At 39.7% G+C, this 26,320-nt stretch overlaps 2 protein-coding genes and 1 pseudogene across 5 annotated transcripts in view; 1 reads left to right on the forward strand and 2 right to left on the reverse strand.

The window, feature by feature from the left end:
* The window catches only part of INPP5F (inositol polyphosphate-5-phosphatase F), a 77,162-nt gene extending 60,694 nt beyond the window's left edge, over positions 1-16,468 (forward strand). For 2 of the 3 annotated variants that reach the window (XM_064488484.1, XM_064488486.1), the window contains 6 exons: positions 1,476-1,674; positions 9,739-9,810; positions 10,985-11,058; positions 11,484-11,612; positions 12,199-12,286; positions 14,169-16,468. In XM_064488484.1, coding sequence (XP_064344554.1) covers positions 1,476-1,674; positions 9,739-9,810; positions 10,985-11,058; positions 11,484-11,612; positions 12,199-12,286; positions 14,169-15,324 — 1,718 coding nt within the window. In that variant the 3' untranslated portion in view covers positions 15,325-16,468. The remainder of the gene's footprint in view (positions 1-1,475; positions 1,675-9,738; positions 9,811-10,984; positions 11,059-11,483; positions 11,613-12,198; positions 12,287-14,168) is intronic. The other variant, XM_064488485.1, reaches the window with a different exon arrangement.
* Positions 3,696-5,208, reverse strand: LOC135321885 (phosphatase and actin regulator 2-like; annotated as a pseudogene).
* A 642-nt stretch (positions 16,469-17,110) lies between the features above and the next one.
* Positions 17,111-26,320, reverse strand: part of MCMBP (minichromosome maintenance complex binding protein) — a 46,333-nt gene continuing 37,123 nt past the window's right edge. For both annotated transcript variants that reach the window (XM_031461866.2, XM_031461867.2), the window contains exons 12-16: positions 24,378-24,543; positions 23,468-23,601; positions 22,419-22,583; positions 19,375-19,463; positions 17,111-18,959 (exon numbers count right to left, since the gene is read on the reverse strand). In XM_031461866.2, the coding sequence (XP_031317726.1) occupies positions 18,833-18,959; positions 19,375-19,463; positions 22,419-22,583; positions 23,468-23,601; positions 24,378-24,543 (681 nt within the window). In that variant the 3' untranslated portion in view covers positions 17,111-18,832. The remainder of the gene's footprint in view (positions 18,960-19,374; positions 19,464-22,418; positions 22,584-23,467; positions 23,602-24,377; positions 24,544-26,320) is intronic.

Genomic DNA, 26,320 nt, shown 5'->3' on the forward strand with positions numbered 1-26,320 from the left:
TTTTTCTGTGACTAACATTTTATAGAAACCAACTTTGTTAATGTAATTCATATGTTTTATAATATACTTGTGTCTCTGTATTGAGCATCTTACCCAGTAAACAAATTCAAGTTTTTATGAGATTAGAACTTAATAATTTTTTTAGGCTGGAGCAACAAAAGAAACCACTCATTTCCACACATATTTGTCAATTTCTTACTCACGTAACAGAAGTTAGGGTTGAGGCTCCTGGAGTGTGGAATAAGTTGCCCTAAAACCTCATCAACTGAAATTTTCATATTCTATTTGTTTTCCCGTTACTCAGGGCTGAGAGAGGTAATGAGATGATTTTCTTTTTTCATATGATGTTTATCATGTGTTCTTGCTGTGGATAAATGCACCATCCTTTCTTTTAAGCTCAATTTAACAGGATGTTAGGGTATAAGATTTACAGTTTATCCTGATTCTTACTTAAAAGAGGAAATGGAAGGTATATTGCCTGGTGGGATTCATGTCTTGGCATGTTTTAAATTTAATTTTCATGAAAGTATTACCTTTTAGGATTAAAGTAAATGTAGAGTGTCCTGGATTAGAACCAAATGTAACAGCTTGTCCTATGATCTGTGAGAATATTTTTAAAATCCTATTTTTAGCCTGATTATTTATCATACATGGAATTAGCAGAGCCTAGGCACAAGCCAGGGAGGAATTTGAGAACTCTGCAGTAAAAAAGTTTGGTTCATTTGCCATAGATAGGGTATATGCTAACTGGAAACTTGGATTTTGGCTGTTTATTCAAGGAAAAATAAGATACTTTTCTTCCACTGGTTGATCTGTCAGCTCAGTTATGTCATTGAGGAACTAGGTTCTGTTCCTCTCTTATTTTGACTATCCATAGCCTCAGCTTCAGCCGAACCCTGAAGCTGGATCTCTTCCAGGTTGAGAGTCTGGGCTTACTGCTTCTCCGTGAAGGGCCAGTGGTTGGCAGATCTATCCCAGAAGCTCCTCCGGTTTCACTGTCCCAAACAAGTATAGGGAGTGGGATTACAATGGCTTTGTTAAGCCTTGAGCTGCATGCTACACCAGGAAGAAGTTAGCTTGTCTGTTCAGTTCCTTTGCCTATTTTAAAATTAGCTTATTTGTCTTTTGATTATTGAGTTGTAGGAATTCTTTATATGCTATTGGATACAAGGCCCTTATCAGATAGATGATTTGTTAATATTCTCTCCTATTCTATGTGCTGTCTTTTAACTTTTATGACATTGCCCTTTGAAACACAAGTTTTTAATTTTATGATGTCCAGTTTGTCTGCTCTTTTCTTTTGTTGCTTGTGATTTTAGTTTCATATCTTAAAAAAAGTCTAATCCAAGGTCACAAAGATTTATGTCATTTTTTTAAGAAGAGTTTGATCATTTTAGGTCTTGTATTCTCTTTTGCTTTTTAAAAATGTATTCATACACTAAGAAGATGATAGATATTAACACTTTCTACTCTAGATTTGATGCAAGGCATTCCAGTGACAGAAGATCTCTATTCCATATTTACCAAGGAGAAAGAGCATGAAGCTTTGCATAAGGAAAGTCAGAGAAGCCACCAGGAACTAATTAGCCAGCTCTTACAAAGTTACATGAAATTATTGCTTCCTGATGATGAAAAGTTCCATGGGGGCTGGGCCCTCATCGACTGTGACCCCAGGTAAGTTGGAGTGGTGTCCTGATAACTACTAACGTGCTTCGATTTCTGATGTTGTTAAATTGTCCTAATTAGTGCTAGAAGTTGTCCATCAAGCTGTGGGCATGGATGCACAGTGCATGGCAATTTTCAAATACACGGCCAGTACTGAGGCAAGCTGACTGAGGTACTCAACTAGGCTGTAAAATTAAGGGAGCACTAAAAAACTCAGTTATGAAGAATAATACTTTAATGCAATATTTGATTTAAAAAAAACTCAAATTGTAAAACTGTAGTTCAGAGCTTGTTCTCCCCTGCCCCACAACCCTGTCCTATGCCCCAGAATCTAGGTTTTATTGTATTAATGCACAAAACTGAGTGTACGAAGAGGTTAAATGATGCTCGTTATTTTAATGGGTTGTGAAGTGGTCCTGGCCTTTCATAAAATAAATAGGCCAACTAATACTTAACATTTCTTTTTTAAACAAAAACCATCTAGTTTCCAGAGGTTCTTCAAAATAACAATTGAATGGCAGTTTCCAAATTTATCCACCAGATTGAATGCTTCCTTTCAGGCTGAAATTTAAAATTATGATTTTCAATATTATGAATCAGAAACCCTTCAGAAAATTCTAGACCAAGCTCTAAGAATAAAAAGCTCTATTTAGATTTTGTCTTATTTTACATTTCATGTTTTTTAATAAAATGGGCATAAAACAAGCTTGAAAGGATAATTGAATATAAGGTAGTTATTTACATATATTAAAATGATTAAAAACAATGTTGACTGTAGGTTCATAGGGAAACCTTCCATGACTGTAATTTCATGTATTATTTCTGCTTTTTGAGTCTGTACTATAAGTGTGAATGCCATTTTTGGACTCCTAAGAAATGAGGTTTTCTTCACATATAACTTAGAAAATTTCTGTGCTCTTACAAGCCATTTGGTAAAAAATGTTTTATTCTTGTACATAAGTTGTTTTTTAAATAGTGGTCCAACTTAATGCAGTAGGAAACAAATAAAAACCCCCAAAAGGTACTACTTCTAATTCCCATTCAGAAGTAACTGCAGGTGTCACATCTGCATTTGGCTTGAGTTTTGTTTTGTTTTTTCTAACTGAAGTATAGTCAGTTTAAAGAACATTATCCTTAGATCGAGTATTTTTATTTCTACGTTGGAGATAATTGAAATAGGGAAAGACCTAAAGGTTTATTTCTAAAACTGACTACCATTTAGTAAGGTCACATTACATCTGATTTGATTTTCCAGTCCTGTATGTAATTCTTGTGTAAAGTTGGAATCTGGATTAGGAGTATAAAAAATTATAAAGTCGATTTAGCCATGCTATTTAAAGCTTGTAACAAAATTTGGGTAAGCATGCTTGTTAAGAGTCAGTAGAAGTCTCCTGAATTCGGGAAAATGATGCATGAAGACACTCAGACTCCTTTCTGGCAATTGGACCAGCTGGCATAACACAAGTTGTACTGTATTGTACCAAAATAGCGCTGAAACAAGACTAGTCTTCTAGGGTCAGGTCTTTAACAAATATTTGTTGAATAGTTAGATTTTCCAAATTTCATAATAAGTTCTCAGCTACCCAAATGCCTACTTCAGAAATAAAATTGTGCTTCAGTTTTCTCTTTTCTTCATTAACATGATAAAATACTTTTTTTTTTTCTGACTTTTGACTCCCACCCCGCTTCAGTGGCCTGCAATTATACTCCTCATTTTTCTTTAATTTTGCCCTGTAAAATCTGGCCTTCTGGTGACAGGGAGCCAGTGATTGTCTTCTGTTCATCTTCATTGGCTAAAGCTCCTGATGAAGAATTAACTTACATCAATAATTTATGCTGGACAGCAGGTGCCACTGCATCCTTCCCTTTGCTCGTTGGCCCCTTTTGGGCTGTACAAGTGAGGAGCACTTTCCAAAAAAGCAGAGTCCACTCTTCCTTCGTGAGTTAAGCTTTCAAATTCCAGTGCATTATCAGGTTTTCAGTAAGTGGTGCTACGCCCAAAGATTATTTGTGTCTGTTTCCAAATAGTCTCACATTTCATGATGGATGACAAAGCCTTTGTGTGCTTCCATATCTGTGCTTTTAAGTTTATTTAATTCTGTACTTCTTGCTGCCCTATCTGTAGGTCTTCCTGGCCCAGGGCTTGTGTGCCTGGTGGTCCTGGTTGGGGAATTAATGACTCTACATACTCGATAAGTGCCAAGATTCTTTGTGGTTGTAGTTCTGCCACTGTGGGCCTCAGCCCAAGCTTTCTGCTGAGTTTGCCCTGTAATTCCATTTTTGCTTCTTGTTCTACGACTTCATTCTTTTGTTATAGGATATTTTTTGGCTCCAATTCTTCATTTGTGGGCCTCTGGCAAAGTCTCCTAATTTCCAGCTTGTTCTTGGATTCCCTGCCTCTCTTCTTTGGGTGTCACTGCAAGAGTTTTTTATCTTCTAATTCTTTCTTAGATAGTGTATTGCTAAGTTTAATTGTGAGAATATCCCTTTGCCAGTTTTACTTGCCAGAGCACGTTCACCACTGCCATCCTCATCCTCACCTTCTTATTTGTGGTCATTGGTGAACAAAATAGGCCCATCAGAGTTAGAGTCATGGGCCTAATGATAGCCTTTGACCTCCATCTATAGGATACTGAGAGATTCTGAAGATTGTCCCATCAGCCCACATCTCATTGGCTGAGGTGCTGCCTTCCCTGTCTTGTTAGTGCTAACACGTAAGCCAGTGCCTGATGGAGAATGGTTCTGTGTGTCAGCTCTTCAGTGAAGGAGCACTGACCCAGGTCTGAGGAGAGATGAGCAGGGAGCTCCATTGCTCACCAAGACAACAGGAGTGTCTGAGGGAATTCTCAAGAAAAGGAAGGTGAAGGGGGTGGGGCACAGACTTGTGGAATTTGTCTGTGGTCTGCTCCTCAGTGACAGAGATAGATTGTTTATGTTTGAGACTGTACACTGGAGCGCTCGTAAGGATCTCACTAAGGTTGCCCACACCAAAGTGTCTGACAACAACTGAGGCATTAACTGCTTGCTAGTTTTTTTCTTCCTTTTTTGTGCTTCCACTGTTACATTTTACTAGAAACTGCCTTGTTTGAAGATTTGGGACAGGATGTTGTGGATGGAGTAGATAATGAAGCTGATGCTTTGGAAGGGATGACTTTGCAGGACATGTTTTGGCTTGCAGGCTTGGGTAGACGGCTGGGGCCTGCCTGCCAGGAGTCTTGGTATCTTTGTTTTAATAGGAGGCAGTGTTCACCACCTTGTGGCTGGTCCCAGCCTGGGCCCCCTCGGGAGGCACGGGTGACTTGGGGTGTAGGTTTGGGCTTTGAAGGAGCTGGACCAAAAGCCATCAGTATTTCAGAGAGCTCTTCAGTCTTCTCTTCTGCCTTTTCTTCCAGAGGCAGTGCTTTTTCAGGTACAGAACTGTTACTATCTTCAGATTTCACTGCATTTTCCTTTCTGATAGATTGTTCTCTGATGGGTATCATGTGCCCATTTGAATTTCCAAAGTTAATTATGTCTCCATCTTGATTAGACAGTTCTTTAGGAATGCTCCTTCTTCTTAGAAGTACTTTGTCTTGTGGTTATCACCCTTTCTAATACTGCTAAGACTTATTTGAATATGCCACTGGTATTTGTCTTCATTTGCAAGGCTTAAAGACTTTCCAGATAGTGGATAGTTTTCCTTTCTCTTGAAAGGAGAAGTTTGGAAACCTGCCCTTGGGCTGAGTTTGCTGTAGAGCTTTGTACAGTCTGTCTACTGAGCTAGAGATGTGGACCTGGAGCAGGTGGCCCCTGCTGGAAAACAGCAGGAGGGAGCTTTGGGAATGACTTTGGGGGCTCAGGCCCCCAGGCAGCCAGCAATGGGTTCAGCCCCTTGCTCAGGGCCTTCAGCAGTTGGCACCTGTCTGCCTCAGCCATCCATTCCTGGGTTGTGTGTGGTTTTTAAAAACACCTTTATTGAGATAATTCATATATCATTCAATTCACCCATTTAAAGCATACAATTCAGTGGTTTTTAGGATATTTAAAGAGTTGTACAACCATCAGTTTGGTCAGTTTTAGAACATTTTTATCACCACAAAGAGAAGCCCCATACTATATTCCCACTCCCACCCCATAAGCAACCACTAACCCACTTATGCCTCTCTGGATTTTTGTATTGTGGATACTTCATATAGATGGAACCATATATCACCTCTGTGACTGACTTCACGCACTTAGCATAATGTTTTCATGGTTCGTGCATGTAGTGGCATGTGTTAAAACCTCATTCCTTTTTATAGCTGAGTAGTATTTCATTGTATGGATAGGCCATCTTTTTATCCATTCTTCCTTTGGGCATTTTCATTGTTTCCACCTTCTGACTATTGTAAATAATGATGCAGTGAATACTCATGGACAAGTTTTTGTTTGAACACCTCTTTTTCTTTTGGGTATATACCTAGGAGTGGAAATTGCTAGACCATGTGTTATTCTATGCTTAACTTTTGAGAAGCCACCAAACTATTCTCCATACGGCACCATTTTACATTCCCACCAGCAATATAAGAGGATTCCATTTTTTCTATGTCCTCAACAACACTTGTTTTCTGTTTTAATTGTAGTAATCCTAGTGGCTGTGACGTAGTATCACCTTTTGGTTTTGATTTGCATTGCCCTAGTGACAAATGATATTGTGGGTCTTTTTCTTGTGCTTGTTGGGCATTTGTTGTTGTTATTGGGCATTGGTATGTCTTCCTTAGAAAAACATCTATTCAAATTCTTTGCCCATTTAAAAAATCGGGTTGTATGTCTTTCTGTTGAGCTGGGTCACATGTTATTGTCCTTAAAATTTTACAGGAACCAGGGCTGGAATTAGGGTGAGGCAAATGAGACAGGGTTCTAGAGGTGCAAGCTTAGATTCAATCTTTATTCAAAATGTTTGTTTTATCATGATGTTTTGCATTAATTTTGATTTTTGAAAATACTGTACTAAAAATTTTAACGGCTGAGTTTTTTGGCACCCTCTTAAATTTGGGGCTGGAGATCAGTGCCTCACTCACCTCAACTGTAGTCCTGTCCCTGTTTAAGAATCTGGCAGAAAAACAGTCATGGCAAGCTGTTTACAAATCCTCGGTCCTGCCCAGGGCGGCAAAAGGGGCCCTTTTTCTTATCCTCCCAGCACTGCAGCTGGAACTGTCCAGCACGGCTTTGCACTGGTTGCTTGGTTTGTGCCCTCCTCCGTGCTTACCCGTGCGCACCTCTGGCCCCGGCCGTTTTCCTGTTAATCGGCGACACAGCTCAGTTTCTTGCCGGGGGCGGCCCGTGGGGCGCACAGATCAGACTCTCAGGCCGGGTCCTTTCCCTTCTGCGCGGCCGGATGCCGCGGGAGAAGCGGCCTCGAATGACAGCAGATAAACGCCTGGCGGTGCACTGCGGGCCGGAGGGGGGCTCTTCAGGTGAAAGGAAACCGGGCTACCGTCCATGTGCCCTTCGGCATCTCCACAAGCCCAGTCTTGGTTCTGTCCAACTCTGACTCGCTTTTCTGATATCGAGAGTCGATGACGTCTCTGGTTTTAGTGGAACGGCGAGGCGTGTAGAAGCCACGCTCTTGGGCATTCGGCAGTCAGTGCAGGGACAGTTAGTCACAGTGCCGCAGCCCGTCCGCCGGCGTCCCCGCCAGTAGCAGGGACGGCCCTTTGCAAATCCGTGCGTGGACCCTCCCGGGAGGCGGCGCACAGCGTCCCCGCGGGCTGGGGTCGGTGCCCCCTTGCGGCTCCGGCGGCGCAGGCCCGGCCGCGCTTGCGCACTGGGCGCGTGCCGCGGTGGGAGTGGGCGGCCGGAAGCGAGACGTGTTTCTGGGCGGGGCTTGGCGCGGCAGCGCAGCAGTTGCCGCAGTCGTCGCAGTCGCCGCAGTCGCTGGGTCTGGTTCGGGCCCGTCTGACTGAGCTGCCGCTCATCGACCGACCGACGGACGGACGGACGGACGGACTGACTGACGGACGAGATGCCGCGCTCCCACCGGCCTCCTCCGACCGCCCAGCGGCAGGCTAACACCACGGGCAACGCCGCTGGCAGTGCCGCCGAGCCCAAGCCCGAAGCGGGCAGCCTGGCGACGACTTTCAAGATTTTTCTCCTTTTTGCAGGACTTATGGTTAAAGTTCCTGTGGGGTTGTATTTTTCCTGCAAATTACTGCTTTTCCAAAGCCTCCTGTTAATGTCCCCCGATGACAGTGGCTTTTACGCGACCATTGTCGCGGTGGTTGGGCTGCATGTGGTGCTGGCGGTGTTTGTCTTCATCGTGTGGAAGGAGGGCATGCCTGACTGGCGGGAAGAGAAGACCGAGTAGCGCGACCCTTCCTTCCTAGCTGCAGGCGTCGGGGCAGTGACCTACCTACGGGGAGGGGGTTTCTTTCTTTTATTGTCCGTGTTAAAAAAATTTTTTTTTCCTATTTAAGTGGGATTTGGGGTGTGGGGAGGGAAATTAAGTATTTACTGCAGCTTATACTTAGGTAAAAATGCGGGTGGGGGGAGGGCTGACTTTTTTCCGACTGCCTGTTACGTGCCAAATGCTTTTCTTGTGGACATGATGCTTTTGACTGAGATCGTGTTTTACCGATGTAAATATTAACGTCAAAATAGAAGCTAGGATGAAGTAACACTAATTCGTAGGTGTAGAATGTATTTCATATTAGCATATGTGTAGTGACGTACTTTTTATGGCTTGGCTCAAGCGACAATTTTAAGAGCGCACGTAAGTACCAATGCGCAAAAGTAAATTCCATCTTCAGTGTTACTCTACGTTATTCTTAGTGAGGCTGCCAAGATCATTGGATTTATGATTTTCTGTTTCCCATTGGTTGGTTAGTTAGTGCTCATAATTTGGATTAATCCTCATTAATTGGGTTCTGGCTTCTTATCTCATTAGTTGTATTTTTTGGCATTTTTTGGTGAACATTGAGGTCTATTTTGTTATTTTAAATTAAGACTCAAAGTTATGCTGCCAAGGTGCTGCTGATATAAAATACTGCAGTTTGAGATCTTGGTAAATTTTTCTCTGCAGTATCTGTTAAAACAGTGACCTCATTCTTACGCAGATTATGTACGTGACTTAAATTCCATCTACAAGTGATTTTTTTCCCTACAGTTCTCCCATTTGTTTTTCAGTAGCATTTTGATAAGTCTTTGCAAATAGATACGAAATTCTAAGGCAGAAATAATCTAGTCCTACAGTGGAATTTTGAGAACCAGTGTAAGAACGCAGATTAATTTTCACCTTTTGATTGGAAAGGCTGTTTCAGTAGTAAATGACCATTAGATTAAAAGTTTTGCTTCAGCTCAGATTCTTTTTGAGTTATCTGTTGATTATTTGTAGATTTTATATGTTTACCTTTTTTTAAATTAGTATTTGATTTAATGGTTCATCAACATTCATCTAGTTTCTAACCCTTATTCTGATATTTGATTTTGGAGTGGAGGTAAAATATGACTAAACGGACTTAGAATAAGGAAATGTTTACTTGTTCCTTAAAAGTGGAGTGAATTAATCTGTAGTAAGAAAAATGCAAAGTAGTTTGGGCTTGGTTCCATTTTACAAATAAGTGTTATTTTTACGTAAGATTCTTTCATAGGATGCATTCTACATGAGTGTAAAAATATCCTAAATGTACAATGTCATTTTGAAGGTTAGGTTATATGAGATGATCTAGGCAATTTCTCCCTTATCAGCCTCATGTTTTCCTTTCTTTCTAATCCTTACCCTCTCTGCCATCATCCAATCTGCCCTCCATCCCTATTATCCCATTTCCACTGAGTCTTCCCTCCTCCTTGTCTACCTCTCTGAGAACAGACTTGTCCTCAGCTCTAGTTCTTCATTCCACCTATCTACCCTGCCTTCCTAAACTGGGTTCCTTTTTCTTTTTTTAATTTCCAAATGGGGAGATTGTACACATTTAACTTCAGAAGTGGAACTCATTGATTAATTGATTTTCTTCCCGCCCCCAGCCTCTGCCAATCTTTTATCATAAGTGGCTCTCTGCTGTAGAAAAATGTAGATGAAAACAAAAATATTTAATTTCCTGTGTCATGTTTGTTTAGCCTCATTGATGCTACTCACAGAGATGTGGATGTGCTGTTACTGCTTTCTAACTCTGCCTACTACGTGGCCTAGTAAGTTGCTTATTGATTTAAAGCTTTTAATTTTGTTTAATGTGCGTAAATTTCCTTTTTAGAATTCATAACAAAAAAAATCAAGAATCTGGTTTTTTTGTGTATTTTAAGAAATTTCATTGAACCTCTTCAGCTTAACATAATTTTTACATCACTCTGACTTCCTTTTATCAATTTGAAAATGTGACTTTAGAGTTATTTGTAATCAGTATGTTCATATAATAGTGTTCTTTTAGTATTTAGTATTTCCTATACATCTCTCAAGTTTTCCACATTTTTTGGGAGGGTGCGTGATTAGGTTTATTTATTTATTTCAATGGAGGTACTGGGGATTGAACCCAGGACCTCGTGCATGCTAAGCGCACACTGTACCACTGAACTATACTCTCCCTTCTCCATGTATTTTTATTGTTAGTGACTATATATCATTGTTTTTATTATTATACCATAGTTAAATGCTTCCCAATTGTTAGGCATTAAAATACTTCCATCTTTTTGCTATTATGAGTGACACAACAGTCTTTGTGCAAATAATTTTGTGTGTGTGCAAACGCACTTCTCTGGTTATAAGGATATGATGAATTATATCCTTTTGTGCCTTATTGAAAGATTAATCTCCAGAAAGAAAGACTACCAAATTAACAGTGTCACTAGTAAAAATACAAGTACTTACTCACATTCTTAGCAGAATTGAGTTTTACTTTTTTCAAGTACTTACTATCTTTTTGGCCTCATGTGAACTGTCGTTTTTTTCAGTCATTGGCCTAGGTTGATCATATGGATTTTTTTTTGTTGTTCTTGATTTTGGAAATCAGTTTATCTGCTTTATTCACAAATACAAAGCTTCAGCATGTAAATTTGTTTTGCTTTCCTTTTAGGTTGGTTTAGGTTTTAGTTTTGCAAAAGTTTTTATGAAACTGAATTTAATTTTGCTTTGTAATTGGTTTCTTTTAGTGTAAGGTCTATAAACTGATTTTCCTTTAGCTGTTGAATTATGTATATGTTCATCTCATTTCATCTAGTTTTAAAAATATTTATGTTTAACTCTTTGCCCCGGAATGTATTGTGCTGTGGAAGACTTTAACTGCATAGTAGTTGCTGCTGTCCCACCTCACTGCCAAGCCAAATATGCTTTTTTATGTTAATCCTCAATTACTCTCTTCTCTTTGTCTAGTTATGATGATGAAGTTGACAAAGTAAACCAGTATCAGCGACTAAGTCTAGAAGACCTGGAAAAAATAGAAATAGGTAAATTTTAACATACTAACCAAGTCATAGAAAGCAAGTACTGTTTCTTCCAAGAGTGGATCCTTATTTATGCAGCTGGTATAACATCTCACTGGACTGAGAAAGGGTTATTCCAAGTGGTCCATTTCTTAGGATTCCCTTCTCTTTTAGAGATTAGTGATGGATGTAGTGAAATAACTGTACCTCTTTCATTACTTACCCTGGGAAGATTAACCCAGGGATCGAAAGTTTAAATATTTGAGACTGAAGAAGAGTCTTTTTATTTATAGTCTTGTCATACCAAACTATCACAATAAGCGTGTGCTTTCATTTAGGTTATGAAGAAAACAGTGCTAAGTAATAATTGATGAACGTTTGTTGGTCTTTCGAAGACATAGAAGAAAGTGTTACATGAGAGATTTACATATACTCATTTGGGTCTTTAGGTCCTGAACCCACTCTTTTTGGGAAGCCAAAGTTCTCCTGCATGCGATTGCACTACAGATACAAAGAAGCGAGTGGCTATTTCCACACACTGAGAGCTGTAATGCGCAATCCGGAAGAGGATGGAAAAGGTAATGAGAGATGAAAGTGTTCAGTGATAACTCTTTATCTGCTCTTATAAGCCCAAGTGGAACTGGGGACAGTACATACTGTTACCAACCGAATGATCTGGGAAAATAGCTTTGTGATTCAAGATCTTGAAATAGCAACTTTGTTCCCAGCAGTGCAGGGTCATTATTTGAACTGATGATGTAGTTTGGGGCAAGGGGACTGAGAATGGGATTTCTTAGTGTGTTTGGCCATAGAGGTGCTGGGACTCTTCCCAGCGCATGCCTCTCATAGGTAGTAATCAGGGGTCGCCTGTCTTTTTCACAGCCGTTGCCTCAGCATCTAGCACAGTGTTTGGACAAACAAGAGTTTCAGCACAAACCTTTAATTCCAATTGATTTGGTTCTTTATTTACTCTTCTGTTAAAATTCTGGAACATTTTGAATTAGTGGGGGGAGTGATGAATAAGTTGGAGTTTTCTGTAAATTATAACAAGTAAACTTGTATTTAATTATAAGATTACAAATTTCATTTGGAGTTCTGAGTTAGAGCTGCTGTTTATATATATATTTTTGGAGAAACTGGCAAGCAGTTATATTTGGATTTCAGATACCCTTCAGTGCATTGCAGAGATGCTGCAGATCACCAAGCAAGCCATGGGATTAGATGTACCTATAATAGAGAAAAAACTTGAGAGGTGAGTTTACCACTTTGATTTTCTCTCAAAAATAGACATTACTATCCAAAGTTTTACTTCTTTCAAAGTATTTGCAAGGAGAAGAGAAATCACATGATGGTAATGTGTTGGTATTTAGAGAGGGAAGTATATCTCTGTGGATCAAAAAGTTATAATTTTGTTTAAATTATGGCCATAAATGATATATTTTAAAACTCTTAAAAATACTCTCAAGAGAGGGAGCATTCACATTTAAGTAACTTTTTAGAGAAAATAACCAGCTAGTATGTTTTAAACACTAGGTTTTTGAATTTGGGGAAAAGAATGCCTGTAAACAGATGATTTTGCATTTTATAATTTTTGGATTGTCCGTCTAATGAGCAGGTTTTATAAGGTCCACATACCATTAAAAGAGAGAGCCATTTGTCATCTAGAGAAAAATTGTTCAGTCTTCTGTTAGAAATAATTATTTCAGTGGCTCTTTAGTTTTCAAATTGAGTGATTCTTTAAATTCTGTAGTACTTTATCAGTAGCTCTTTAACATCATCATTTTAATGAAATATTTTTATGATCAGTAATCCTGTATGACCAACAAGTGTCAAACCTGTGTACTGAGACAAGTGGCAAATATCGCTGACATTTTTCTTATTTGTAGCATCCATGAGGGATGCCAAAGGAAAACACTAAGTTTAGTTATATTAAATGTCCCAAGGCTTTTAAAATAAATTCAGGTAACCCACAGGAAACATAAGGAAACAGAGTTCTTTCCCCTCCCCATACCTGAATTCGGCCAAATTGCAATGTGTGTAGACAGCTTAAGATGCTGTAGATTTCCATTTATAGTCAGTGTTGCCTTTGCTGGTGGTTTAAATGGTGAATGTGGTAAACCTGTGCTGCCCCAGATTGCAGCCGGTCACACGGGGCTGTAGAACCGTTGAAATGTAACCAGTTGAATTTCAGGTGTGGGGTTTCTCAGGGGGTTTGGAAACATTTGTTCTCAGAATAATGCAGGTTGAAGCTACCGTTAGCAGGCTTCCTTCTCCACTGCCTCCCCCTCCTCTCTGAATGTAGGGGAGAACACAGCTGAAGGAAACATGCAATAGCAAACTATGATCAGCTCTAAGGGCAAGAGCTTTGGTCCAAAAGAACTCCGTAATTCATCTCATTCTTGTGAAGGGCTTCACTAAGTAGGATTAAGATATAGCAGATGTAGTGTTTCCGCAGGGTGGTTCTTGAGTGCACCAGGTGGCCTGCTTGAGAAGGATGACAAAGCACTTTTGGGAGACGTCTGTGGCTTGCTTGCTGAACTTGGAGTTAAAGTCACACAGCCAGACTACCTGTTCCCACTCAGTGCCTGGGGTCTGTTTGTCACTGTCGTTGACAAAGGCTTCTGCTGCCCTGTTGTAAAATATAAAATACTATGCACTGGCTGTTTCAAAGACTTAGTTTGAAAAAGATTAAGATACCCTGTTTTTTAAAACCTAGTTTGTTTATTTGTTTGAACTTTTTTTTTTTTCAAATGAGTGGTACTGGGGATTGAACCCAGGACCTGTGCATGCTAAGCATGTGCTCTACCACTAAGCTATACCACCCCTGAATAATCATCTCTTAATACTGATTATACATTGAAATGACAATATTTTGTATATATGGGGTTAATACTATTAAAATTTCATGTTTTTAATTTGGCTGCTAGAAAATGTAAAATATATACATGGCTTACATATTTCTATGGGGCATTAATGTTCTAGCATCAAGTTGGAGCAGTCATCTGGGTTTATCATTTAGCAATGTGCTGTTTTAAGAAATTGGGGCCAATTTAATAGAGTTTTTACTTATATTAATCATTGGAATTGATACTGGATTCCACGGGAAATTAACTTTTCTCTTTTCTGATTTGTAGGAAGAGCAGTAAACCTCATGAAGACATCATTGGCATCAGATCTCAAAACCAAGGCTCTTTGGCCCAGGGAAAAAAATTTTTAATGAGCAAATTTTCATCTCTAAATCAGAAAGTGAAACAGACCAAATCCAATGTAAATATTGGCAATCTACGAAAGCTAGGAAACTTTACAAAGCCTGAAATGAAAGTTAACTTTCTAAAACCAAACTTAAAAGTAAATCTTTGGAAATCAGATAGTAGTCTTGAAACCATGGAAAACCTAGGTGTGATGGAAAACAAAGCAGAGGCAGAGTCAGATGGGGAAATGTCTTCAGATAATGACTCATACCACTCTGATGAGTTCCTTACGAATTCCAAGTCTGATGAAGACAGGCAGCTAGCTAACTCTTTAGAGAATGTAGGGCCAGGAGACTACGTCCTTCCTAGTTGTGGTATTATTGCTTCAGCACCTCGATTAGGCAGCCGATCCCAGTCTGTTAGCAGCACTGATATTAGTATTCATGTTCCTTCAGAGGTTACTGTTGCTCACGGAAGTGGGCTTGGGAAAGGCCGTGAGTCTCCTTTGAAGAAAAGTCCTTCTGCTGACAGCATACACACACTGACTGGCTTTGCCAAGCCTGTGGATATTTACTGCCACAGATTTGTACAAGATGCACAAAACAAAATGACCCAGCTAACAGAAACTAGGTCTGCTCCTCAGCAGGCTAGCAAGGAAGGAAATCAAATGACCAATCAAGTTTCTAATGAAGAAACTCAGTCTGAATCAACGGAACAGATACCTTCTCGACCATCTCAATTAGATGTGTCTTTTTCTGCAACAGGCCCACAGTTCTTATCAGTTGAACCAGTGCATTCAGTGGTATCTCAAAAGACCCCCGGCTCTGAACCCAGCATACTTGAACTTGAGAGAGGGCCGCATGTAACTCCTTCTCCTTCAGAGAGCTGTAGCAGCAGAGCAGTCTCTCCCTTTGCAAAGATTCGAAGTTCCATGGTCCAGGTTGCTAATATTACCCAAGCTGGATTAACCCAGGGGATAAACTATGCAGTGGCCAAGGTTCAGAAGAGCCCTGCAGAGCCTGAAGTAGTTAATGAAGTCCAGCAAAATGAACTTAAAAATATGTTTACACAATGCCAGACACGAATAATTCAGATTTAGTTTTTAGCTGCTAAGAATCCTGTGGCTTTTATTTAATCCAAGAAAGGGAGGTGTTACATATTAGGCTATTTTAACCTGTACTTTGAATCTAGGGATCGCAAATTCTAATTATGTTTATTTCTGAAGGTTTTAAAAGGAGTCTGAACTTGAGCAGATTTCCAAATTTGATGGCTAGGACAACAGAAGTGCAGCATCCTAGAATGTGCAGACCTTAAGTAGCTTATACACTACAGGGCAGTTTGTTTCTTTGGAAGCAATTCAGGAATAGATGACTTTGGGACGTAATAACCTGAAGCTTTTTTGGAATGGGGTGGGTGGGTGGATTATGAAGTAGACACATAAAGGATGGACATGGATCCATTTAGGTGATGAGCTTTTTTCATATTTTTTATTGTTTGTCCGTTTCTGTGTGTTACCTCTACAAGGTAGTTTTTAGTGACTTTAAATAAAGTGTTACTAGTATGGAGAAGCATTTTAATATAAAAACTGTTGGTTTAGTTTTGATGGCGTAACCATTCCATATAAAGTTATGAGGGTTAATGGCGCTATAGTCAAGACATGGATGCCCCTTTGATCCTAATTTCCCCATATTTACTTAACAAGCTTAAAATACTGCCACCTTATACACACCCTGGAGACTAGGAGCATTGAGACTTACCAGTCATAAAACCTGAGAGATCAGATGTGAATACCAGCACCTATTAAATTTAATTCTCTTCTGTTTTCAGAAATGTTAGGAATGTACATTTATTGGACACTGGTAATGTCGGAAAGAAGTCTTCAAGTTACACTTTTTTGCAGGGGTCAGTCCATAACATCTTGTACAGACTATCACAACTACTGAAAACTTTAGTCTGAAGCACGATTGTGCTAAAACCGGTTTTATGACTGCAACCTCGACCACGTGGAGCCAGGGCCTCATCTGTAAGCCCATACAGTGAGAAAGTTGTGCAACTTATTCCAGCTAAGTATTGGTTCGTCTGGTATCTTTAGAGCCTTACTCTGTTGCAGTGATTCTCAGCTAAACTTTACGTCTGTTGTGACTTTGATAAGTATTTTCACTTTTGTTATTTATTAGTGGAATCTTTTTTTTGAAGTGTCAGATCTTGTGACTATTTAAAATAAAGTATCATTATAATTTAAAGTGACAATGTGAATGAGAATTCCTTGAATAACAGTTCAAAGATAAGGGTTTGATTTTAAAAATCAGATTAAAGACCAGAAGCAAGCTAAGTTTGCTATAACTGAACACTTGGTCCCAGCCTTTCCAAGTACTTATCTGAAGTGTTTTCAAGACTTTTAAAATGATGAAGTGGATTACAAGCCATCCCATTTTAAAACCCAGACACTGAAACTGAATGCCTTCTCTTACCACCTTGTCTTGAAACTATTAAGTATCCTACAACATGAAAGAAAATGAGCTCATGTGAAAAAATGCATTTTTAAGCTCCAAAGAAAATAGTTTCAGAGATTTTTGAAAACTAAAGTTAAGGTGATGTTTTAATTCCAATCAGGGTAATACAGATGTCTGTCTGGTTTCCTGGTGATTCAAATAGGATTCACATTGCATTAAATCAGCAAACTTCGTTGTCAGCGGAGAAAAGGGCTTCTGAAGCCCAGAGGACCAGACTCCTACCTGAGTGGGACTTCAGAAGGAGGACACCATGCTGCACCACCTGCTGTACCTAAGTTTACCTCTGGTAATGGGTTTCTACCAAAGCACCCAGGATCTTTTCCCACACCGGGGTGAGTCTTAAAATTCATGAAAAACAGCCCGAAGTACTAGTAATTTGGGAAGTTTTTTTTATTTGCAAGAGGGTTTTCCTTTTCTTTAAGACCAAGCAAATTATGTATTTCTCTTTGGTAAATTACAATTCCCATTGGCACAATAAACACATGGTAACTAATCTACTCTGTTGAATTTTATTCTCACAAATCCGGCTGAGCCTTTATTTCTAACAGTTTAAGGAAGGTCTAGTCTACCAGTTACAAAAATGAAAACTAGTTAGAATTCTAAATATAAACAGATTATTTACATTAGTTTATAAAAATAGATTTGAATTTAGGAAAAGTTAAACAACTAGTAATTTTCACTTCAGTTCATCAGGCATAATAAATTTCTCCTTTTTCAAAGCTGACCCTGTTTTCTTGGTTAGCAGTGTCAGTTTAGGCCTAGGGGTGTGTGTGTGTGCGCGTGCAGAATTTTATGTTTCCAACTAAGTTACTGACTAAAAGAAACTAATCTTTAGATATAGCCAGTGATAGCTTAATGTTCTGCCCCCTCCAGAGATTCCTGATGCCACAGTTACAACTACTGCGCTGTAAGAATTTGCTTTCTAGCCATGGGTAGTATTTTTGTTCCTGTAAAAGCTCGCAGCTGTTAGCTGGTCTGGGGAAAGCCTGCCTACAGCTTTTGTCAGGGCGTTCCTGGGCCAGCAGATAGTGTTAGCTGATCTGACGCATCTGGAACTTGTTGATAAACTTATATATAAAAAGCTCAAAATGCAAAGTAATCATCAAAGCAACTAAATGACATTTATTAGGAAAAGAATTAAAAACCATTTTTTCCCTAAAGAAGGCATTTTTTTAAAAGGTAATTGATTTGCGCTCTTCATATTTGGGCAGAACAACGTCATAGGGCAGGAAGCATTCCCTTAGGTGAGTCCCATAAAACAGTGGTTCCCAAATGCACTGGAGTAAAGTGAGAAAAATAAGGACAATGTAGTGTTTTTTTTTTTTTTTTCAAAAAGCTACATTTATTCCATTTAAAGAACTATCTCTTGTTCTGAGATTGTCCTTTTATGAAAAAAAATGGTGATAATACAGTGACTTTTCAGATTACTTGGCAAAATAAATTGGCAACCCTGTCAATCCCCACAATTTTTGGAAATATTACTGGTCCATGAAACCCAAAAGTGTGGGAACCACTGCCATGTAAAAGACTTGTTTTGCATGTTAACAACTGTTAAATGGAAAAAAGCTGTGGTCAGATGTTTGGGAAATGATACTACAGAATTTCACATCATCATGTGAATTAATGGCATTTGGCCATCCCCCAAACTTGGACCACTAAACACATCAGACTCACTGTTCACTGGAAAGACAAAAATCTGAAGTGAACAATTCCCTTCACTTTGGAATTGCAACAATTTTCGTCAGATGAAGTTGATGTTAGCATTTCAACAGTCTGTCCTATGACTTAGCTGAAGCTAAGGAAATGGTATAATCAGCAACATTATCAATATTAAACTTTTAATATCAAATACATTTTTGTACATCGTTACTAATTTTTATAATTATAAAACAAACTTCAAAAGCTCCATAAAATCAGTAAGGTAAAAGCCCTTACTGAATATTATATAAACTTTAGATGTTACCAGGCTTGATTTCAGGAAAAGTCATTGGTTTTTGATACAAATTATCTACAAAAAAATGGTATAAATGATACTTGAATTTTATAATAATGTGGCTATAATCTGCCCATTACTTTTTCATAGGTGTCAGATCTTTAAAGTTCATTTCCATTCACACATTTCTGCTGTTGAAGTCTGGTTCTTCTTAAGGACTCTAGCTGTTTTGCTCTTAGCCATCGTTCTCTTGACAACGTTGTCTGACCAGCACTGAGAGACAGAAACCTGGTTTGAAATATAGAAACAAATTTAAGTCTAGGTCTAGGGTAATGCTTTTTTTTTTTTTTTTAAGTCCTATTGTGTTGTAGGTTTTTTTCTTAATACTGGGTTGGGAGACAAAACCATCTGGTAACTACACATAAATCAAGGGCCAAGTCAGACTTCTACAAAGGAATCCTTTAAGAGTCAACTTTGGGTGGCGACTGCCCCTTCTTTGAAGTGCAGAGATCAAGGAGCATGCCTAGTCCACTGAAGTGATCCTTGGCCAAACATCATTCCCGCTCAATGAGCCATTTCACAACGGGTTTTTAGTAGGAAAAAGTTCATTTTCACTTTTATAAATCTGCCTCAGTTACCCTAAATAAAGTAGGAGATTTACCTACGGCTCACTGAAAAGGCAGCCGTGAACATGTCCACTCACCGAGCTACAATGAGCAACTGGTGCAGGTCGTCAGCAGTAATGCTCTGAGGATCATTCTTGCGCATTTCCACGAAGTCATCTTCAACTGCCTTTATCAAAAAAGTAATGAACTTGAAGGTTATTCCTTATGAGAAAACGATGTTTGCATTTTGTAGGGAAAAGGAAAGATGGTCCCCTGCCTAATGTAAAAATGAGCAAGTCAGCCCTGCCTCTTAGAAAATGAGATAACATGGGTAAAAAGGCTGAAAACCAAACTTTACAATAAGTACTACTACTGGGGAAAGTACTCTAAACAAAGTAACAAAACTCAAGATTCATTTGAGAAGGTCAGGCAAACACATATAAGCCAGCAACCTGCACAGCAAACACTATGCCTTTACACACAGGGAAGAGAGACGTCAGCAAAAATGGCCAAGTAAAGGACCTCTGAAAATTCTCACCACGATTAAAGGGAGTAAGAACACTGGCAAAAATGACCAAAACCAGGGGGAGGGCAGAGCTCAGTGGCAGAGTGCATGCCTAGCATGTATGAAGTCCTGGATCAATCCCCATTACCTCCGTTAAAAAATAAATATAATTACCCCTCAACAAAATTTTTAAAATGATAAAATAAATTGAAAAAAAAAAAAAGGATCAAAATCAGCTTCTTCAAAACTCTGGAAATTAACCAGATGCTTGAAACAATCTGCAGAGCCTTTTTCACAAAAGACAGGAAGAACATGAGCTCTGACTGAGGCATTTTAATTCGGCCCATTCCCCTTCTCACCCCACCCCGGAGCAGCCCTGAAAACAGACAGCCTGGCAACCAGGGGAGAGGGTAGTGGGGCTGGAGCTCTTCCAAAGTATCATTCCCAGAGAACTGTCATCTGACTGGTGGTTCCCTGGAAGAACCCATCTGCAAGGCTGTCTTTATTTAACCGGACTTGGAACTTGCCCAGTGCGAACAGCCCATTCCCCCAGAGCATTTATCAAAAACAATCAGAAGCAATTACTGATCATCTTGACTGCCCCAGGTACTGGATAATAGTTGGGGCTGAAACAGCAGGCTAACAAAACTAGTAAAAATAAAATCTGGGGAGTAAGATGTTGATAGGAGGCTCTGGGGAAATTTTTTTTTTAAAAAAATGAAAATAAAATACACATATTCCCCTGCCAAGAGTTCAGAAGGCCACTTGCATGCACAGGCTGTGCTCATGCTTAGAAGATCTGAGCAGGCCCTAAGCTCTCACCTCTGGATAACCTTGAGGCTCTGTGCAAGCAGAAGGCCAAAGTTAGGGCAGAGTTGTAAACTGCACAGCTGGGCCTTGAAGGCTGGCCCCAACATGGATACAGAGCCCCTTGGCTTAGACTGGGTGGCTGCTTCCAGGCATCTAAGGAAATTAAATTTCTATCCAATCACTGACTGAGCACTAAGCTAACTGAGCAGAGATTTTAGTGCCCACATACAACGAAGAACAGACTTAAAAAAAATTAATGCAGAAAGTTGCTAAACAACAAACAGCAATAACAACAAACCACAGGGAGCGGGGAGAATCTGCCAGAGCAGACTGGCCATGTTATACTATTTAAAACGCCTGGTTTTCAACACAGAACTTAGGAGACATACAAAGAAACAAGAGTGTGTGGCCCCCTTCACTAGAAAGTAAGAACTCAACAGAAACTGTCCTTGATGAAATCCAAGTATTGGAGTCACTAGAGAAAGACTTCAAATCAGCTATTTTAAATATTCAAAGAACTAAGCCATGAATTAAGAACTAAAAGTATGAGAACGTCTCACCAAATAGAAAATACCAATAAAGAGACAAATTATTTAAAAAGCAAACAAATTCTGAAGTTGAATACAAGTGAAATTAAAATTCACTTGAAAGCAGATTCTAGCAGGCAGAAGAAAGATTCAGCAAATTTGCAGATGGGCTGACCAAGACTAGCCAGTATGTGGAACAGAAAACAAAAAGAATGAGAAAAAATGAACAGAGCCTCAAAGACACCATCAAGTGTACCAACAAACAGGTATGAGAGGGCCAGAGAGGAGAGAGAAAGCAACAGAAAGAAAAGTAATGATCAAAAACTTACATCTTGAAAACTTCCCCCAAATGTGCATCAATCTGCACATCCAAGAAGCTCCTAAGTTTCAAGTAGGATAAAATCAAAGAGATCCACACCTAGACACATCACAGCTAAACTGTCAAAAGCTAAAGAGAATCCTGAAAGGACAAGAGAAGAATGACTCACTGTACAGAAGGTCCTCTCACTGGAAACTGACTTCTATCAGAAAGGCCAGAAGGCGGCTGGAGGACTTACTCAAACTACTGAAAGGATAAGCTTATAAACCAAGAATTCTACACCAAGCAAAATCAGTCTTCAAAAATTAAGGAGAAATTAAGACATTCCCAGATAAGCAAAAACTTTAAAAGAGAGTATGTCACAAGCAGATCTGTCCTACAAAAAGTACTGAGAAACACGTGTAAGAGTTCTTTGGGCTGAAGTGAAAGGATTGTACACTAACCTGGATCCACATAAAGGTCACTGGTAAAGGTAACCACACAGGTAAATATAAAAGGCAGTGTAAATGTCTTTCTTTGTAACTCTTTTCCTCTGATTTAAAGACAACTGCTGCATAAAGCAGTAATGACAAGCGTGTTGATAGACATACAAGGTACAGAGATGTCACCTGTATGACGATTAAGTTCAGAGGAGGAGAGAAGGCATGGAATGATAAAGTGTGAGCAAAGCCTCTGCACACCACTGCGATCGAACTGCTACAATCCTAAACAGATGATCACAGTCAAGATGTTAACTGTAGCTCCCAGGGCAACTACTAAAGAAAAAAATATCATAAAAGAAAAGACATGGAAATTAAAACTGTACACTAAAACTATCTATTTCAAACAAAAGAAGACAATAATGGATGAACAGAGGAACAAAAAAGACATATGACACAGAAAACAAAATAGCACAATTACCTTATCAGTAATTATAGTAATGTAAATTGGTTAAATATGCCAATTCAACACAGGGAAATCCTTGGTTTAACCCAAACATACCTTGGTTATTTCATCAGATATACTATAATCCAGGAACCTCAAAAGGGTCAGATAAATGCGGAATTTATTCAGCACAGAAGGCAGCACCGCTGAGAGGAGGCTGTTCATGTATTCCTCCATGTTGGGAGGAATCAGCTGTGGCTGTAAGTGGATCTGGCAGTCTGCCTAAAAAGAGAAGCAGTGAACAATATTTTCCAAGTTCCTAAATTAACCCAAAATTCCAGGAGAATGCATCATCTCTATCAGCCCGTAAGGGAACTAGGAAACACTATTCATTATTAGGATGAGGCCACTTTTCATATTCATTTATATGCACTATAACTACCTCAGGAATAATTACAAAAGTTAGCCCTTCCTTGGTTACTCACAGTGTCTCTCAACGGTATCAGTAAACACAGAAAAAGGTAGTGAACCACCAAAAGGCAGCTAATTAAAATGTTTCAGATGTTTCCTTAATCAAGAAGTACGTACTCTATATCTTACTGAACTGCATTTCTAGAAACCACATAGAGCAAATCACACTTGCGCTCAGAAAACTTACCAACGGGCCATTTCATTCTCATTCATAGGCATATACCATAGATGAACACCGTTATACAGAGAAACTTTATGCCTTTTAAACAAGTGGGTGCATTTCTCATCACTAAAAGACTTAGAAGTAAAAGCTCTCATCAGTCACTCTGACGATTTACCAGAACATTTTACCATAAATCACAGAAATAATTACCAGGTGATTAAGAACATTTTGAAAGGAAGTCTAAAATATTTCTCACAAGATTGGCAGAAAACAATGGAACAGAGGCAGCAAGAACAAAGGTCTAGATGTTAATCAGGCAGTTTACAGACAGCTTCTACTTTCTCTGCCCAGATGTGGGAGTTTCTGCTGCCAACAGCTTTCTTGGCTTGTCTTGTGATTAGCTGATACTTGATAGATACGAAGTTTTCACCCCAAAGAACAAAAGTAATCAATTCCGTCATTAATCATCAGCAGCCACAATTTTGAAACAAATTTGAAACGACCCCTTCAATTTTGAAATGACCCTTCGTACCGGCAGGAGTGATCTCCCCTCTGAAGTAATAAGAACGTTGATATTACAAGGGAATTCCATCTGGTGGTAGCTGAAGTCGTAATCCACCTTCTGCCAAGTTATTAGATTGCTCAAGGCAGTCACATTATGAACACCTAACAAAAGCCAGAAAATAACTTTTCAGTCATTTGGTTTTAATCACCTAATCAGATTAGTTTTGCTGACACTGATAACAAGACATGAGGTTTCTACTGCTTTTAAAAAAGTTTTTTTAAGCTAGACAATTACATTTCTGGAGCCCAGACACCCACGCCCCCAAATCTAACACCTAGGTTATTAGGTATTAGATAAGGTTATTGAATTTCACTGATTTTATACTTCCACCTAGTTGTACCCAGTCTACACTATTTTCTCTATCTTTACGCCTTGAGCTTATCACCAGCAGTGTCTTCTTAATTCTCATTTGAGCACAGATAAAGCAATCTGCTTTCTTGTAATTTTGTGTCATGCTCCATCAATGAGATTAGTTCAAGCCATGTGATCTACTAAATTTTTTTTCAGAGATTCTTAGAAAAAAAAATTTTAAATCACGTTCGCTGATAAAAAAACTTTCATTAGATCTTTTCTGCAATTTTCCTTTTGAGGTAATATAGGACTAAAGGCAAAATCTCCTTTCTTTTCAGCCTTTAAGAAGCTTCCTGCTACTTACCTGTTGTGTTGCTGTACTATTTTCATACTTACATACACATACAACCTAGTTGATGTACACAGTTTTGTTTATGATACATGCTTTAACCGAATTCATAGGGCAAGACTTTGTCTTAAACACTTGTGAAGTGTGAATCTGTCTTAGTTCACTTATTCTTTTAGATCTTCATTACCAGACCTCGCTTTGCTGGGAGTTAAAGGAGGGACTCATCTGTGCACACACCTGGCGTGTCGAGCTGCCCCTGCTCCAGGAGAGTCTCGTCAATGATGAGAGAAGTATTGCTGGGCAGCTGAAGGAGCCCACTGACCAAACGATTGGCTGTATAGTCTTTGTGGGGAATGAATTTCAAGCGGTTCATGTTTTCTATAGTCATCTGCAGACGAAAAGACTGCAAAGAGAAATTTCTTAATGAGCCAGGAACTAAGTTTCCCCCTTTTAAGAAAGTATATATTTAGGGTTAAAGACTGGATTTTATATGGAAAGAAAGCTCTTACCAATTCTAAGGAAGTAATCTCATGGTTTCTTAAGCTCTTAGCAAAAATATCTACATCCTAAATAAGAATTTCACTGGCTCTATGAGCTGCTTTATTTTCAACTGCCTTGTTCAGTATTCTTGAAAAATAATTTTTATTTTACAAGTGAACCAGAAACAAATGATAAACGACTGAGAAACAGAAATATCCAGATGCTTAACTCCTTTAACCCACCACAGTCTAACACAATACATTTATTTACTCATCAAGAGGGGGAGAGAAAGCTAATTTTCCTCTGTGTTCCCTGAATTAAAACCATATTCATTCATCACAGACTACTGCAGACTTCTGAACAAACTTTTCTGAAGATGCAAGGCGTGGAGGATACAGTGCTGTGGGTCTCAGCACCCGCTCCACCCAGGCTGCAAGTTGCCTCCTCACCGAGTCTTAGCAGACAGTCTATTAAAACCACACGCACCTCCTCCTCCAGCCACTGAGCACACCATGCTCCTCCTTACCCTGCTTTGTACTCCAATCTACTATCACTCTGGCCCAAAAAGAAGTATGCGTGGTAGAGGTGGAGACTGGGGTGGGGAAGGATGTTGAAGAAGAGACAAGATGTATTTTCAAAATGTAGAGGATTTTTGTAGTTTGGCTCAGTAATCAAAGAAAGCAGTGGGTAGCAGGGGAAGGGGGGTGGGTCACATAATAAATACAAACAAATAATCCCTAAGGAAACAGAGTCTGTTAAAACGAAAGGTGGCACAGAGCAGGGTCTAGCTCCATATAAGCAAAAGCAGCTCACTCACACTTAATCTGTTGTGCAAACTAAATAAGACATTAAAGAAGCAAGTGTTTAGAAAAAGTTCAGTGCTGGCTAGACACAAACACGAGAGTAATGTAAGGGAGTGAGGTACGGTAAAAGTGAAAGAGTAAACAAATGCACTACAAAGTGATGTAGAATAAAAAGAACAGAAAGGAAATCCCTTACCACGCAAGAACCCTGAGCACCTTCCCTAGTAACTTTCACACTTAAAAATATAATTCATGTCCCACGTACAGGCTACTTAAACCTGGCCTCACAGCTCTGAGAGGCTGCCGCTCAGACCCGACGTCCCGCCCCTCTCCCTAGTCCTCGCGCCGCACCAGCCCCACCAGCCCCACCAGCCCCTCTGCGGGCGCCCCTCCAACAGGCCCGGCATGCCTGAGGCCTGGGCTTGCTCTCCGCGCGGGGCGGACCCGCCCCGGCCCAGCTGTGCGTGGGGCTCCCACGGGTGCGTCTCTCCCTAAGCTCCGCCCTCGCGGGGCCTTCCCCGACCACGCCGCTGCTGGCAGCAGCTCCGCCCTGGCCCGCCACCAGGCACCCCTCCCCTTCTCCCAGGCCTTCACTGTTCTCCGTGGCGCTTCAGTGATACACTGTGTATGTACCTGTTAGTTGTGTGTTTTCCACCACAATCATTTAAAAACTCTTTTTCAGTAATTCTCAGAATGTGGTCCAGGGAACTCCCAGGGAGCTGCTGAAACCCTTTGATGGGGTCCATGAGGTCAAAATCATGCACGGATAAAAGATCCATTCAGTGTGCAAGACAGACCAATGAATCTACTACAGCGGAGTATAAAAAGCTCACTGATGAGATTTCAGATTTCACACTTGCAACTATCATGAACGAAAATGCCACATGGACAGTTTTG

Source organism: Camelus dromedarius, chromosome 8 (genome assembly GCF_036321535.1).
Source record: "Camelus dromedarius isolate mCamDro1 chromosome 8, mCamDro1.pat, whole genome shotgun sequence".
Classification (NCBI taxonomy): domain Eukaryota; kingdom Metazoa; phylum Chordata; class Mammalia; order Artiodactyla; family Camelidae; genus Camelus; species Camelus dromedarius.